This window comes from Rattus norvegicus, chromosome 6, assembly GCF_036323735.1.
Source record: "Rattus norvegicus strain BN/NHsdMcwi chromosome 6, GRCr8, whole genome shotgun sequence".
Classification (NCBI taxonomy): domain Eukaryota; kingdom Metazoa; phylum Chordata; class Mammalia; order Rodentia; family Muridae; genus Rattus; species Rattus norvegicus.
Window position 1 is genome coordinate 31885650 of NC_086024.1, and position 15959 is coordinate 31901608.

General features: G+C 40.3%; 1 protein-coding gene across 8 annotated transcripts in view; it reads right to left on the bottom strand.

Annotated features, from left to right (window-relative positions):
* The window catches only part of Hadhb (hydroxyacyl-CoA dehydrogenase trifunctional multienzyme complex subunit beta), a 34154-nt gene that overhangs the window by 12246 nt on the left and 5949 nt on the right, over positions 1–15959 (bottom strand). For all 8 annotated transcript variants that reach the window (NM_133618.3, XM_063261523.1, XM_039111746.2 and 5 more), the window contains exons 2-7: positions 15225–15299; positions 15091–15135; positions 10776–10875; positions 8075–8119; positions 5358–5457; positions 958–1045 (exon numbers count right to left, since the gene is read on the bottom strand). In NM_133618.3, coding sequence (NP_598302.1) covers positions 958–1045; positions 5358–5457; positions 8075–8119; positions 10776–10875; positions 15091–15135; positions 15225–15291 — 445 coding nt within the window. In that variant the 5' untranslated portion in view covers positions 15292–15299. The remainder of the gene's footprint in view (positions 1–957; positions 1046–5357; positions 5458–8074; positions 8120–10775; positions 10876–15090; positions 15136–15224; positions 15300–15959) is intronic.

Genomic DNA, 15959 nt, shown 5'->3' on the forward strand with positions numbered 1-15959 from the left:
CCCCACCCCCCACAGAGAGAATACTAATTCCTGCTATAGGACTTCTCAGATGTGGGTTTCCCTTTATGGCAAGTGGCATGTGATTCTGCTGCTTTAAATGGGAGTCAGTCACACACCACTCAGAAGTCCCCAACCACTGCCTCTAGCCTTACTCCTCCCACTCATGAACTCAAATGCCCAACCTGGCCTTGATACTATTACAATACCATTGAGTACTAAGCCTGTCAAGCTTCCTGTCTGTTCAGTGTCCCACAATTTTAGGTGAAATGCCACATAGATTGCAAAAGATGTGGGTAGACAGTGAATTAAAAATAAAAGCATTTTGCATGTGCAAATGTGTGCTGTCATGTGTTAGGGAACACAAGGGCAAAAGTGTATGTGTGTGTGTGTACAGGCCAGAACTTGGTATGTCTTTAATTGTGCCCCATCTTGTAGACTGAGACAAGTTCTCTCACTTGAATACATCTCACCAATTTGCATCATCTAGCCAGCCAGTCAGCCACCCTGGTTTGCGGATGGGATTACAAACAGGCTGTCACGCTGACATGACACTTAGTAGGTGCTAGGGATCCATCTGATCCTCATGTTTATTCAACAACTGACTTACAATTAACCATCTTCTCCCTAAAACTTAGACCATCTAGAGTAGGGCTTGACAACTATGGTGATACTTGAGGCTGCAGACTCTGTCCTCATGGGAAAATGTCCTATCAGAGTTATCAAGAGAATAAACTATGCACCTCCTCCCCCTGACAGTCCCAAGAGCAGACAGCCTACGACTAAGAACGAATTCAACTATCCCCACGGGGCATAAATACTCCAAAAAATCCATAGCTTTTATATAATTTTATCTTTATAAAAACACAAATTAAGAGTGCTGTGCTGTGCTGAACACTTCCCTAAAGACCAATTAAAAGGAGTAAATCACAAGCACCTTTGGACTCCATTTACACATACCTGTGGTCATGGCTTGGTTTGAAGAGATACAAGCCATGGTGACAGTGTGAGCTGGAGTCTTATCAGAGAAGCCAGCTCCCAGGGCAGCCTTCAAGGAATAGTGAGGGAGAGAAAACACACATGTGAGTCAGGCTCTGAGCACCACTTTGCCTGGTGAATTATGAAAGGGTTTATTTCAATATTTTACAAAGCAGATTAAAATATTAAACCCATCGTAAAATGGCTTTTTAACTTTTCTTCTAGACACAGAAAGGTACTGTCAAATTCCTGGTAACAAATTTTTTTATTTAAAAATTTTTATATGTGATTACATGTAGGGTGCATGCGTATCAGGACATACATGTGGAGGACAAAGGTCATCGTGGGAATGGGCTCCAGGCTTGAACTCAGGCCATCGGGCTTGTCAGCACACCTCTTACAGCTAAGTCATCTTACCAGCCCACTTTGTTTTCTTTTTTGTCTCTGTAGTACTGGGGTTGAACCTTAAGCCTCACGCATGCTCAACAAGCACTCTTGCCAATGAGATATATCCTAGCACTTTTTACTTTTTATTTTGAAACTGGATGTCACAGAATGGCCTTGAGTTCATTCTGTGGCCCAGGCAGGCCATGGACTTGTATTCCTCCTGCCTCGGCCTCCCCGATACTCAGGTATGCAGCCTGGGGACCTCTAAGTCCAGAGCTTGGTAGCCATTCTCGGGTGTGATATAAAGGCTACAGTACTCTTCAACCTCATCTAATTATTAACGATGCTTTGCTTCAAGTCTTCAAAAGATATCATTTTATCTTACTTAAAAATAATATACGCTTGAAAGAGCGATGAAACCGCATCACAGGTGGGGTTTTCACGGATCCCTGAAGCTATAAAGTCTAGCAGCAGAGCAAAAGCATGAAGTGTTTCCATGATGACCACTGGGACCACAAGAAAGCCCTAACCATTATACAGAGATCCCACTCAGCTCTCTCAAACAACCCCACTATTGACCTAAAGATGAAGTAAAATTTGAAAACTTGCCAAATATAGAGATGTTCAATTCAATAAAAGGAACTCTGGAGAACCGCCTGACTCACAAGAGAACCTCTAATGAATAAGGGTCAGGCCAGTTTATGACTATCAGAGAAACTATCCAGAACAATGACATAGAAAGTGACTCCAATCAATGTCACTTTAGGGGCTCTGAGAACATTTGACGACCTCCTAACTAATCTAATGAAAGTGGCCTCTGATTTCATGACACAGCCAAAGTCGAACATGACACTAAGACATCTATATTTGTTTTACATGATTTATTGGCAAATCTTATGTTACCAAAACATTCCATTTTTGCTAAGAAGAAAATCTTTTTAATACTAAAGCTTTACTTTAGCGGGGGAAAAAAGTTTCCAACACCTCCCACCCTTATGATGAAATGTGGAACTCCTTTACAAAGAACTGTTTTAGTAGTCCTTTTTAAAAACTACTTAATTGGGGTTGGGGATTTGGCTCAGTGGCAGAACGCTTGCCTAGGAAGCACAAGGCCCTGGGTTCGGTCCCCAGCTCCGAAAAAAAGAACCAAAAAAAAAAAAAAACTACTTAATTACCATCAGAATTGTCCTACAGTCTAGTGACATGAATGTTGCAAATTCCAGATTTAAAAAGCTCCATGTCTTTTAGCTGGTCTCTGTCACTATACTTACACTGTGCTTGAAACTACTTGCCATCTATAGGAGCTGTTACTTTTGTATACACCAGTATGACCTTATTCTGATGTCTTTAGGGAGGCCTGATACTAAGTGCATAACTGTACTAAAAACTACTTCCTGGGATCTGCACAAGTTGACTTGCCCTAACCAGTTGGAAAGGCAATCAGAAGCAGGTGTTAGGGGCAAAGAGGACTCCACAGTGGGACAAGGGTAAGGGCACTCAGGTCATAACAGCCTGATCCTCAGGAGGGCACTGCAGCATGTTACCCTTGGCTCCAGCTGACACACAGGTCTACCAAAGCTTTAAATAGAACTGGTACTGGTGACCCTTGTCCATTCTTCTATTTAAAGACTGAATCACTTTCAAGACAACAAGAAGAAAGGAAGAAATTAAGTTGAAGGAGAAATACATTGAGGTCTTTCAGTAAAATCAGGTTTGCTAGGGACACAAAGACTTTTAGGATTTCATATTAAAATTATGACAGGTCATTGTGGGCTGGAGAGATGGCTCAGAGGTTAAGAGCACTGGCTTTAGGAAGAGGAGGAAGAGGAAGAAGAGGAGGAGAAGGAGGAAGAGAAGGAAGAAAGTACTGGTTGCACTTCTGCACTTTCAGAAGTCCTGAGTTCAATTCCCAATCAGCGCATGAGGGCACATAACCATCTACAATGAGATCTGGTACCCTTTTCAAGTGTGCGCCCATACATGCAGGTAGAATACTATATACATAATGAATAAATAGATCTTTAAAAAAATAAATTAGCACAGATCCTAATGAAATTCTTCAGCTGGGTTTAGTTAGAGTTTAAGTCCTACTACTTATTTTCCTGACTGTCCTATCACCGCCACCTTTCTCCTTAGCTACTACAATGACCTGGAGAGGTAGGGGTGGTGGTGCATGTCTTTACTCTCAGTACTTTGGAGGCAGAGGAAAGTGCATCTCTGTAAGCTTGGGGCCACCCTGGTCTACACAGTAAGTTCCAGGGTATTCAGGGCTTCATAAAACAAGAAATTATGTGGCGTATGACATGACTGATGTTATAGTCTGAGGTTCAGGGAAGAAACTTCCTCATGCTAATCAACAGCTGGGATGTGCATATAGATGTAAAACTTTCAGAAAAAAAATCACAGAAAAACATCATGGTTTTTGTTTGAGGAAAAGAAGAATGTAGAGAAAATTGAAACAGATTTAACATTTACTTTTTCAGTCTTATGAAAGTCACTTTATTTCCATGATCCAGAAGTTGCAGTGTAAGAAACTTGGTGGTTTTATGTACTCATGAAACTTTTTTTTATAAATTTTGTAACATGGTTTTTAATGGACTAATACTATTCCATCATTCCATCATTATAATTTATTCAACCATTCTACAGTTGAACAAGGTAAGTAGCGCTTCTGAGAGTCACCTGTATATTTTATCCCACAAACTTTTTGGCTTTTCTTTAATAGCCCACTGGAACTCTTTATCAGGTGTGTTCAAATGTGCAGTTGCAGAGGAAAAGCCAATGCTCCGGAGAGGAGACAGACCTCTCCCTGCGCCCAGCTCTCCTTGCCCTCAGTAGCACTGGCTGCTCACTTTGTGACCTTGGGCAGTGCTGGTTTAACATTCGCCATGTGGGAGTGTGAGAGAACGAATGGCTTTGATCTGCACATTTGCCCTCTGTCCTGGCTGACAATGAAGTAATTACCTTCACAGCTACAGACGAGAAATAAGACAAATGTGTGAAAGCCAACTTCATCCAACTGAAGCAAAGCCCAGAAGACAGTTCTGAACTGCCACTGTCAAATGCCTGTGTGATACGCATACTAGTTCCAAGGCTGTCATTATCTCCATTGCCCAATGAACGCTAGATGTTTGCCAACTAGGCTAAAGGTAAACTCCTGGGAAATAGCTACATAAAAAAAACCAACCCTGCCTACGTGTCACCTAGTCAAAGGTAGCAAATCATAGGCAAGGCTTCCTCCTATTACAAAAACCAAGTTATGAAACTGGCCACACTGTTAAAAGTTTAATTAGAAACCATAATGGCTAGTATTAAAAGAGAAGCATCGGGGTTGGGGATTTAGCTCAGTGGTAGAGCGCTTGCCTAGGAAGCGCAAGGCCCTGGGTTCGGTCCTCAGCTCTGAAAAAAAAAAAAGAACCAAAAAAAAGAACCAAAAAAAAAAAAGAGAAGCATCAGCTGCATTGTTATACTGTTTCTCTAACACAAAGGACAAATGAACTAACAGTTCCTAAACCCACTCAAACAATTTATCTGACCTATGGCAAAATGTGGAAACATAATAATAGTATACAGCATCTGATTTTAAATGAAATACATGTTTAGCTAATGGATCTTAAGAGTTTAATGACTTTAAAATGGTAATTTCTAGGCTGGGCATGTATCTTAGTAGAGAACACTTGCCTTGCCTGACATATGAAAACCTTGGGTCTGATCTCTAGCAACACATGCACATACAAAAGAAATTATTAAATATTAATTCAAATTCAAACAGACTTTTTGCTAATTTGGAGGAAGGGTGTGATTGTCGGGGGAGACAGGGTATCACTATGTAGTCCTGCATGGCCGGAAATCTGGAATTTACTGGATAGCCCAGATACGCCTTGGACTCCATGGCAATCCTCCTGCCTCAGCCTCCCAAGAATACATTATAAGCATCAGCCACTATATCCAGCTTTACTAATCTCTTTAAACAATATAAATTTTGCTTTACTTACCTCTCTAGCCACATTGCTTGTTTTTACTTCCTGAATAACTGTACCAAAAATGATATAATCAACAACATCCTTTGGAATATTGGTCCGATACAACAAACCCCTAAAGGCAGAAATCCAAAGGAAAGAAACATTCATACATGAAGGTACGCCAGAGAACACCACATAAAACACTGTCCATTTTAAACAGGGAACCGTGCCCTGGATGTGCAGGTCAGAGGAGAGTGCTCACATAGTACACGCAAGGCCCTCGGTTCAGTCCCAATCTCCACAACACACAAAGGTAAGCCTTTCCTTTTAAATGGCCAGACACAAACACTTAACAGCTTACCAACAAGGAAATGAGTGAAGAGACACTATTTGATGGCTACTTGGTAATGAGACGTTGGAAAGAAATAATCAAAAATAACTTGGGCAGATGGAGTTAGCTCAGTGATAGAACACTTGCATAGGAAGCAAAAACCCTGGTTCAGTTCTCAGCTCTATGGCTGGAGATGGGAGTGGCGGTGGGATAATTTAAGAAGCCAGGCGTGGTAATACATCAATCCCAAACTCAGGAGGCAGAAGACAGATCTCTGGGAGTTCAAGGCCATTCTGGTCTACAAGTCAATCCAGGCCAGCCAGAGATATGCATCGAGGTCTGGCCTCAATAAACAAACAAACAAACAAACAAATAAAAAACCTTAGGGACACCCAGAAGGCTCAGTGGGTAAAACAGATCCTGTCCTGACTTCTACATGCACACTGTGGCATATGCCTGCCTGAGCAAGCAAAAAAAAACACAAATAGCAAACTAAAAAATAAAAAAACATTTGAAATAGCAACAATGTTAGCTAATATCACCAGAAATCAATACAAAGAGAGATAGATATTAAAAAATCAAGTGTAATTGTAGAAATGCTAAATTTTAAATATTAATATAAAAGCATAATTTAAATAATATACATATATTTTAGTTCAGACCACTATATAAACAAGGAGCAGTAACTCTCAAGAAGGAATGAGCATGCCGTAGGTGCTAACTTGGTATTTAATTTCCAGTGCCTTGGAACAGGCATACTGACACATGCCCATGATTCCAGCACTCATGACACTGAGGAAAAAGGACTGCAATAAATTTGAAGATAGGTGGTAATGTGTAGCAAAACTCTGTCTCAAGAGACTCAAACATTAAAGTAAATACCATTTCCCATTATAGAGATAAGCATTTAAGGAGTCCCATCTAGGGCTGGAGAGATGGCTCAGAGGTCAAGAGCACTGACTACTCTTCCAAAGGTCATGAGTTCCCAGCAACCACATGGTGGCTCACAACCATCTGTAATGGGATCTGATGTCCTCTTCTGGTGTGTCTGGAGAGAGAGAAACAGTGCACTCCCATTCATAAATTAAATAAATAAATCTTTAAATAAATAAAGGAGTCGCATCAAAAATAGGACATGAGTATACATTTGTCAAAACTCAAAAATAAGTTATGTAGTATCTGAATGGGGTTAAGGGTGTAGTTCACTGCAGAGCATTTACCTCCTGTACTCAAGGCCACACACTGACATAAAGAGGAGGAGGAAAGGAAAGGAGAGACAGGAAGGAGAGGGAAGCAGAATAAAAAAGCAAGATGGAAGAAAATCAGAAAGTTGCAATACAATAAATCAAAGGAAGACAGGGCCAAGCACAGGTTTCAGTGTCAAATGTAAAGCACAGAGGCCCAAGAAAAGTATGTTGTAGTTATGATCACAAAGTACCTAAAGAGACACTTCCCAAACACAGCTACATAGAGATTTGGGGATGGAGATGATTACTACGTAATTAGGGAGAGGAAACAACCCTACTGCCTTTTGCTCTTAAAGTCTGGTAGGTGACAAGAACACTGAGTGAGTGACAGTGAGCAGAAAGGAAAGTGTAGCGTTTTCCAACTAGGAAGAGACTTTGGCTGCGAGCAGACACTAAAACAAGACATCTCTGGAATGTAGAGAGACCGTCCTACGCAACTGCCGTATCCATCTCAGCCTCATTTTATCTCATTTAAATTTACTTGGTTTGCATAGGAACCTTCAAGGTTTTTTCTTAATTTTTATCTTATGTGTATGAATATTTGCCACCATGTACATGTAGATGAAGCAGGCAGGTTTCGGTGAATTTGAAGCCATTTTGGCCTACATAATGAGTTCCAGGCCAGCCTAAGAATACGATAATAAAGACCATACGTACCACCACCAAAAGTACAGTCATGTGAAGATGCTATATGCTAAGCTTGCAAAATAAAGATGCTTTACAATCAAAGCTGTTAAAATTTAGGCTGGGGATTTAGCTCAGTGGTAGAGCGCTTACCTAGGAAGCGCAAGGCCCTGGGTTCGGTCCCCAGCTCCGAAAAAAAGAACCAAAAAAAAAAAAAATTTAACATATATACAGTTAAAATTAAATTTAGTCTTATCGAAAAAAAAATTAGTCTTATGACATATACCTTTAATCCTGACAACTGAGAGGCAGAGATAGGTCAATCCCTGAATTAAAGGTTAGCCTGGTCTATAGTCAGTTTTAGGTCAGTCAGAATCACATGGTGAAACCCTGTCTCAAAAACCTTGCTAAGAGCTAGTTATTGTTGCTTCTTTCCACATAAAGTTTAACATGCCCTAGGAATGAGATGTCTACAGAACGTGCTACACTTCAAGCGCAAAACTACAAAAACATTTTAGATGAGAGAACAGGGAACTTCATCTACTTACGAAAGTGCGGCTCTAGCCAAATCATGTGGCATTAGGTCTTTATACCTGGGGAAAGAAAAGAATAATTTAAACCAAAAACCTAGAGTTTCAATAGAATTAAAAAATTTTTAATGCATACAGACTAACATATGCTGCTGACAACACAGCTAATCTTACTACCCAAGTCAGTCTATCAGTTCAAATGAGGAAATAGTGACTTTGCTGTCATCTTAAAAAGCCTGACAAGCCCTAAACCCCTGTAGAACTTGCTGAGTGTCTGACAAAATTGACGTTCTAGCTGAACATGGTGCTCAGGCTATAATCCCAGCGCCTGGGAGGTCAAGGCTGGGGAAACGCCCATGCATTCCAGGCCAGTCCAGCTACAGCAGGAGACCCTGTCTCAAAAACACCAAACCAACAAACACTCCACCACTGCCCAAAACAGAAATAATATAGTAGCTGTACTTTCTACTTGCCATGGCATTTGTCAAATACTCTTTAAAACCAAGCTTTTCTTGCAGAGCAGTGGTGGTGCAGCTCTCAGGAGGTGGAGACAGGTTGATATCTTTGAGTTTGAGGCCAACCTGGTCTACGGAGGCCAGGACAGACCAGTCTGGTTTACAGAGCTAGTTTGAGGACACCCAGGGCTACATAAAGAAACCCTCTCTTGGAATTCAAGGAAAAAAAGAAAAAGAAAAAAAAAAAAAAAAGAAAGGAAGGAAAGAAAAAAAAGAAAAGGAAAGGAAAGCTAACCTCCTCTTGACAGCTTTTGAGGGAGTGGTGTTCTTTTTTTTTTTTTAATTTTTCAAGACAGTGTTTCCTCCCCCCACCCCCGGAGCTTGGGACCAAACCCAGGGCCTTGCGCTTGCTAGGCAAGCGCTCTACCACTGAGCTAAATCCCCAACCCCAAGACAGTGTTTCCTGTGTAGTCTCAGCTACCCTTGAACTAGCTCTGTAAATCAGGCTGGCTTTGAACTCAGAGCTCCGCCTGCCTCTGCCTTCTGAATGCTGGGATTAAACGCCTGCTCCACCACTGCCCAGCTGGGTACTACAATTTTTTTTTTGTATGGGGCGTGTTTTAATTGCTTTTTTAGAAAGTTTTACCATTGAACTAATCAGAGATTTACCAAAGAGCAGAAAAGACAGGGTGGAGTTCCTGACATCCTCTACCCAGCTTCTTTAAGTTACTAACTTTATGAACATCCTTTTCCTGTTCCAGCGTCTAACCCACAGTGGTTCCTGGCATCTAGTTATGCTGGTTTAGCCTCTCTAGACTGGCAGTTTCCCAATTTATCTTGATGGTGATGACTTCTGACACTTGACACCTGAGACTAGAGACAAAGCACTCTTCATCTGCTTCCTCTCAGGGTGCATGGCATTAAGATGACCTTACTGGTGATTGAGATGCTGTCAGTTTCCTCCTCTCTGTAGCTACTACTTTCCCTTCCTACAGAGTCTGCTAGAGAGGAGTCACTAAGTACAGCCTTCCTACTCTTCTCTCCCTCCTCTTCTCTATTATACACAGTGCTCTACAACTTGCTTTCAAGTCTTTTTTTTTTTTAAAATCATTTCATGTTGTGTGTACTTGTACACTTGGGGAAGTCATAGGACAACCTGTACAAGTCCCTGCTTTCCTGGGACTGTACTTGTGTCAAGAAGTTTGGTAGCAAGCACTTTTACCCACTGAGCTGACTCACTACCTCTTTTATGCCTTGCATTTTTAAAATTCATTTATTTTTATTTTGTGTGTGTCGATGTTTTGCCTGTGTGTGTGTCTACATGAGGGTACGGATGTCCTGGAACTAGAGTTACAGACAGTTATGAGCTGCCAGGCTGTATTGGGAACTGAACCCAGTTCCTCTAGAAAACCATCCAGTGCTGCTGAGTACTGCTGAGCCAACTCTCCAGCCCTATGCCTTGCCTTTTAAAGGTGATATATCTTCAAGATCTCAAATCTTCCATATGAATACATAAAGAAAGGCCTTGTTTTTTTTTTTCAAACTGGAGCCTAATATTCCCCGGTAAGTTTTTAAATGTTAGTGACTGCCTGTCCAAAGTACAAATACTTAAAAACTAACAATATAAACAGAGCAGAACTAACTGCTTCCTTAACAGAACCCATTAGCAGCTTCTGTGTAGACTGAATCTCACTCAGAGGATAGAAAAGCCTAAAAAACCCAGCTGTTTGATTCTGAGGAATTTTCAGGGTGGTCCAAAATACTTGGGGTTGAGCTATGACCAGCAATCGGACCAGCTGTGTCAACTCCAAGTCTCATCATTTTCAGAAGGCCAAAGCAACATCACTCTCAGCACTTCAGAATGAGCCCATTCTCAGCTCCCAAACTGTGTCTATAGAAGGAGAGGGATGGGGAGGGGAGGGGAAGGGAGAGGAGGATAGTTCTATTGGAAAGATGGTGTCTGGCTCTACACTGGACTCTCTTATATTTTTGGTTGTGAGCCTAGCCTTTAATGGCTGAGCCATCTCTCCAGTCCTACACTGGACCCTCAACTAGGGCTATTTCAGGCTAATGCCATGGCAAGCTAGTTTATAAAAGAATAGAACGTCTTGCCATAATACACCCCCAATGACTCGACTCATTCTATACTGGTTTTATACTAACTGGTTTTATACTGGTTTTCCCACTAACTGTATTGTTCCCTACAAAGACTACTTCAAACAGCACTGGAAGAGAAGCAACTAACATGAGCAGTTTATACTTACGAAGTGCCTGACAGCAGAAATGGAATTCGGACACCTTCCACCACCACAATGTTCTTTAGATTAGGTTTTGCTAAAGTCTTCTTTGACTTGGTCTGGACAGCTTTAAGATAAATTTCAAAGAACTATTAATTAAAATATATAAAATCAGGGATAGGGAAGTAGCTCAAAGAATGGAGCACTTGCCTAGATACAGTTTTCTATGCTTGCTCTCACAGTCTCCTCTAAAAAGAGTTGTCCTGTTTATAGTCCCTGCCATACATGGTCTAAATCTAAGGCACAAACTGGGTGTGCCAGGCCCACCAACAAATCAACAAAGTAGCTGACCAGTGTGTATTAGCACTATTTCTTTCTACAATAAAATCCTGGAGGCTGAATACTTTAAGGAATCTAAACTAACTACATGGAGCTGGCTGAGGCCTAGTAAAGATTCACCTGGCAATGTTATAACCAAGCTAAACAACAGCAAAGAAGCTGAAAAAAAAAAAGGCTAAATGCACAAGAGGATGATCATATGAGGCGGTCTCATTTTAAACAACCGCTCTCCAGAGTTGATGCCTCACATCGATGACCCAATTACTTCCCTTTACTCCTTCTCCTCCTCTCCCCGTCTTCTCTTCCTCCCCCTTCCTCCTCTTCCTCTTCCTCCTCCTTTTTAAGCAGAGGGCATTACTACATATCAAATTCACAATGTGGCTCAGGTTGGCTTCCAACTCTCAATACTATTCAAGCCTCCCCAGAGCTGGGATTACTGGGATGTGCTACCACATCCAGTTTAGGCACCATTTGTTAAAGGTTCTTCTACTTCCCAGTATTATCACAACAAGAACCAAATTTCTAGCTCATGTCTTTTGGGGTATATACTCGGACTTCACAAACCATAGCAATTGGTTATTTGTGCCATTTCAAACAAGTGATAAACTGTGCCAGGCCAGAACCCTTTGGTAGGAATACAAGAAAAGAAACACAGTTAAAAAAAAAAAATACCCCTTAGCAGAGGCTGAGAAAATGCCATTAAAAAAACCAGGGCAACAGCAAGCTGAAGTCCCCACAAACTGGCTATAGGATAGCGTAAGTCCTGAGAGCAAAGAAAAGAACACAGAGCAAAAAAGGCATACAAAGACGAGATGAAAGGCCAGAGAGAGGGCACATCAGAGTTTGTGAGAGGAATAGCAGCTGGCTATGAGCTGTGTGTGTGCTTCCTGGTGCCTTCCTATCTTTAGTACACTCAAATCCTCTCAAATCTAAGGATTCGTTACCCATAATAACCAGACAGTCTTTTAACTTCCTACATAGGGAGGGCAAAGAAGGTTGAGACAGAAAATCTTAGAACAAGAACCAAAAGAGTATGATGGAGCAGGAGGGTGGGGGGCAGGCCAGAGCGATTAAAGGAAGATGTTCTATCTTCAAGGAATGAGAAATGAAAACAGCATATCAAATCTGTAGTTTACTTGTAACTGACCTTAGAAAGAAATAAGTATTTTGAGGAAAAGTTGGATGGTATGTCACTATTTTGGTGATTTTTTTAAAAATGAGCTTGTGGGCTGGAGAGATGGCTCAGCCGTTAAAGGCTAGGCTCACAACCAAAAATATAAAAATGAGCTTGTTTCTTTTATGTATCTTCAAAAATGTTAAAACTCTTATTTCCCTAATTAATTTCTTGCTCTACTTTTGTGGTTCTCAACCTGACTAATGCTACAACCCTTTAATACAGTTCCTCATGTTATAGTGGCCCCCAACCATAAAATTATTGTTGTTGCAACTGTAATTTTGCTACAGTTGTGAGCTGTAATGTAAGTATCTGTACTTTCCAATGGTCTTAGGTGACCCTGTGAAAGAGTCATTCAAGCCCTAAGGGGTCATGACCCACAGGTTGAGAACCGCTGCTCTGCTCTATTTGCTTCCCTCAGTTGTCTACCTCCGTTCTAACTGCACGAGTTGAGCAAGGCCCCAGTGCCTTAATTCAGGGATTCCTCATTTGCACAGTCCCATGCAACTCTTCCATGTGTCTTGGGTTTACCTCACATTCTATCCTTACAAAGCTTTCTCTAATAATTATGGTTACCTCCAGTTCCTTTGAACTTCTATAGCAACTTCTAGGGTACAAATTGTCATTCCAAACATTTAGCTCATTAAGAAGCAATTAAATTAATTGCACAAATCCCATTTTGCAAACAGTACAGTTGCTGCACTGTTTAACAGTCATTGAGAGGACCTATTGCCTCATGTGCACACTGGCTCCTAGCCATACCAACGACTTCTCAAACACAAATAATACAGCTCCTATGTATATTCCAAATACATATGAAGGTTAAGGGTATACGATGACCATGAAGTCTAAGAATCTCAACTGAGAATACAAATACTATGGCTAACATTCCTGATGTGCAAAACATTATTTATAAATTTGCAAGCTAGACTATGTAACTGGAAAATCTAGGATTCAAATATTAACCAATATGTACTCTATACTCCATATACTGTTCAAAGATTAAAAGGCATGTTATCCTTTACATTTACTACTATTTTTTCTGAGAAAGAAAGATATGTGGACAAAGAAACAAAAATATAATCATCAAATCAGTCAAAATTTCTACCAGACACAGTTCATGAGAAGACAGAAAACCCCAATAAATCCTGTAATCATTTGCCCACATTTCTCCAAACAGCCAATAAATGCTGTAATCATTTGCCCACATTTCTCCAAACAGCCAAGTCAAGCAGTAATACTCAAGTGCGGTAAGAGGAATTACATAGTTATAACACTAATTGCACCCTAAAGCCTGCTTGGCACAGGTACATGCACCTTCCCTACCCTAAATCAGCTGGTCACATTCTTTGCTCATCAGTGTCTTTTTGTGCCATTATCATCAGCAACATTAACACAAACCGCTTATAGAATACTGTTTGACAATGGGGACAAAAAAGGCTTAAGTCTCATGACTTTCAGAGCTTACAACATAGTTAGGGAGAAAAAGGCCACCAAAATATGGCTATCGACAACAGAGATTAGTCCAAAGCCTGAAAAATGTCTTCTCTCTCACCACCAGAATGACCTCCTGCTACTTGGCAAGAGTCAGGTCTACTTGTGTGACTGTGCAAAGCAAAAGCCTGAGTGACTTTAAATTAGGGGAAAGGTGATGGAAGTCAGAACGGAATTATTCTTTATTATTCTTTGTAGAAACAGCAGAAATTTTTTGGAAGCTATATAGGAAACCTATTTCTCAAGTTAAGATTAGGCAACAGATTCTAGTGGTGATGGTGGGTTGAACACATTGTGCCATGCAAGTACTCTATGACTGATCTGTATCTCTAGCCCCAAATTTGTTGTGATTTTTGTTGTTCTTTTTCCTAGTGCAGGATGGGGATTGGCCAGGGCCTTGAACATGCTAGGTAGGAGCTCTACTACTGAGCTGTATTCTATTCCCAGTGCTTAAAGAACTTAGAGATATGGTCACACCTATTAAGGATAGCAATCATATTTAGTCTTTTAGAGAACGAAGCTAAAACATAGAGAGTCATTTCAAGGCCCTACCGCCAAAAAGATACAGAGCTGAAACAGAGTACAAATCCTGATCTAGATGATACTTTTTCTATGAAGCCATTGTACAAGTTACATGTCATATAATTATATATCTATATATTATATTACACATAAGAACATATACAATAAATCCAAAATAAAAAACAGGTCACTATAAAGCCCAGGAAAGATGAAAAAAGAAAGCTGACAACCTGTCAGGGAATTTTGCACGAATCAGTGAAGATACATATGTCAAAAACATGTTTTTAACAGTGAAGAAACCTAATTCATTGGGTTTACTGAGGCCCCACATAACCCCATCAAATTAATGAATTTCCCTATTCTTTCATTTCATGATGGTTAAAATCTTCCTTTATTTACTAGTTCCCCATTCACTTCTATTTCAGAAACTGGTCCTCATGTATATGAGACAGTAAGACATTTAATAGAAGTCTACCACTAATTTCAAATTGTGAAAGTTAACTTGGATTCCACAATAGTTTCTAGAGTCCTTTTTGAAGGACTCACAGTCAGGGGCTACATAAACTGACCTAGCAAAATTTATGGGACCTTTATGACCCTGTAAGCCCTAAAACCCAGGAAAAAGCTATCTCTTAACATCTTAAGCCCAAGGTAATATTACTGACTGAATACACATATTTTTTTATTTTAGGGTAATGATGATGCCCCATAAAAGGGGAAGAATTAACAAATTAGGCTGGGTTTTTACTGAGCATTTACAAATACAGAATTCTAACATTTAATGTAGAAATATTTATTTTAAAGTTACTGTACCTGGGGCAGACTGTACTTGTGAAGAACAGCTCAGAGGTCTTACAGCTGAAAATCAAATAAAGGGTGCATCATTTAATATCTATACACAATGCTTATAAATGCAATCTTAAGGAAAAGAAAAAAGTTGAACTTACAAAATCTGAGGGCCCATTTTGATGTAGTAGAAAGGTTTCTAAAAGTGGAAGTCAAGATGGTAGTCATTCTGAAATCTATAAAGAACAGAACAAAGTATATCTTGGGTTTCCTCAGCAATCTGTAGTGTACAACAGTTGATGACCTCTGGTGAATTCGTCCACGCCACTATAAAATACCATTATCAACTATTCTTTTCTAGTACTATTATAATAACTGTATTGACACAGCTTCCCCATTGTACAAACAACTATTCTCGGCCTTAACCATCTATCCTCACAATGGAGAGTATATCCTTTCCAAGAGATCAGGAAAATAAGACAGAGAGATTGAGTGACTTGTCTGAAGACCAAGGATCAGTAAGTGGCAGAGCTCGAATATGAACCCAGGTAGAATCACTCTGGATTATACCCTTCTCATTCAACACAAAGCACCAGAGACCCCACATAGCAGGCCCGTGAATCACCATTGTTATCCTCCTGATCTTGAAGGTTGTGTCCTCAATATGTAGAAGGCTTTATGCAATGCTGGTATTTAAATGAGATACATACTAAAATACTCAGTGATACTGAAATAGTATCAATCAAGTCAGCAATTTATTTTCAGCTGCTACTATAAACACTTTTTTTTTTTTTTTTTGGTTCTTTTTTTCGGAGCTGGGGACCGAACCCAGGGCCTTGCGCTTCCTAGGCAAGCGCTCTACCACTGAGCTAAATCCCCAGCCCCCACTTTTCATT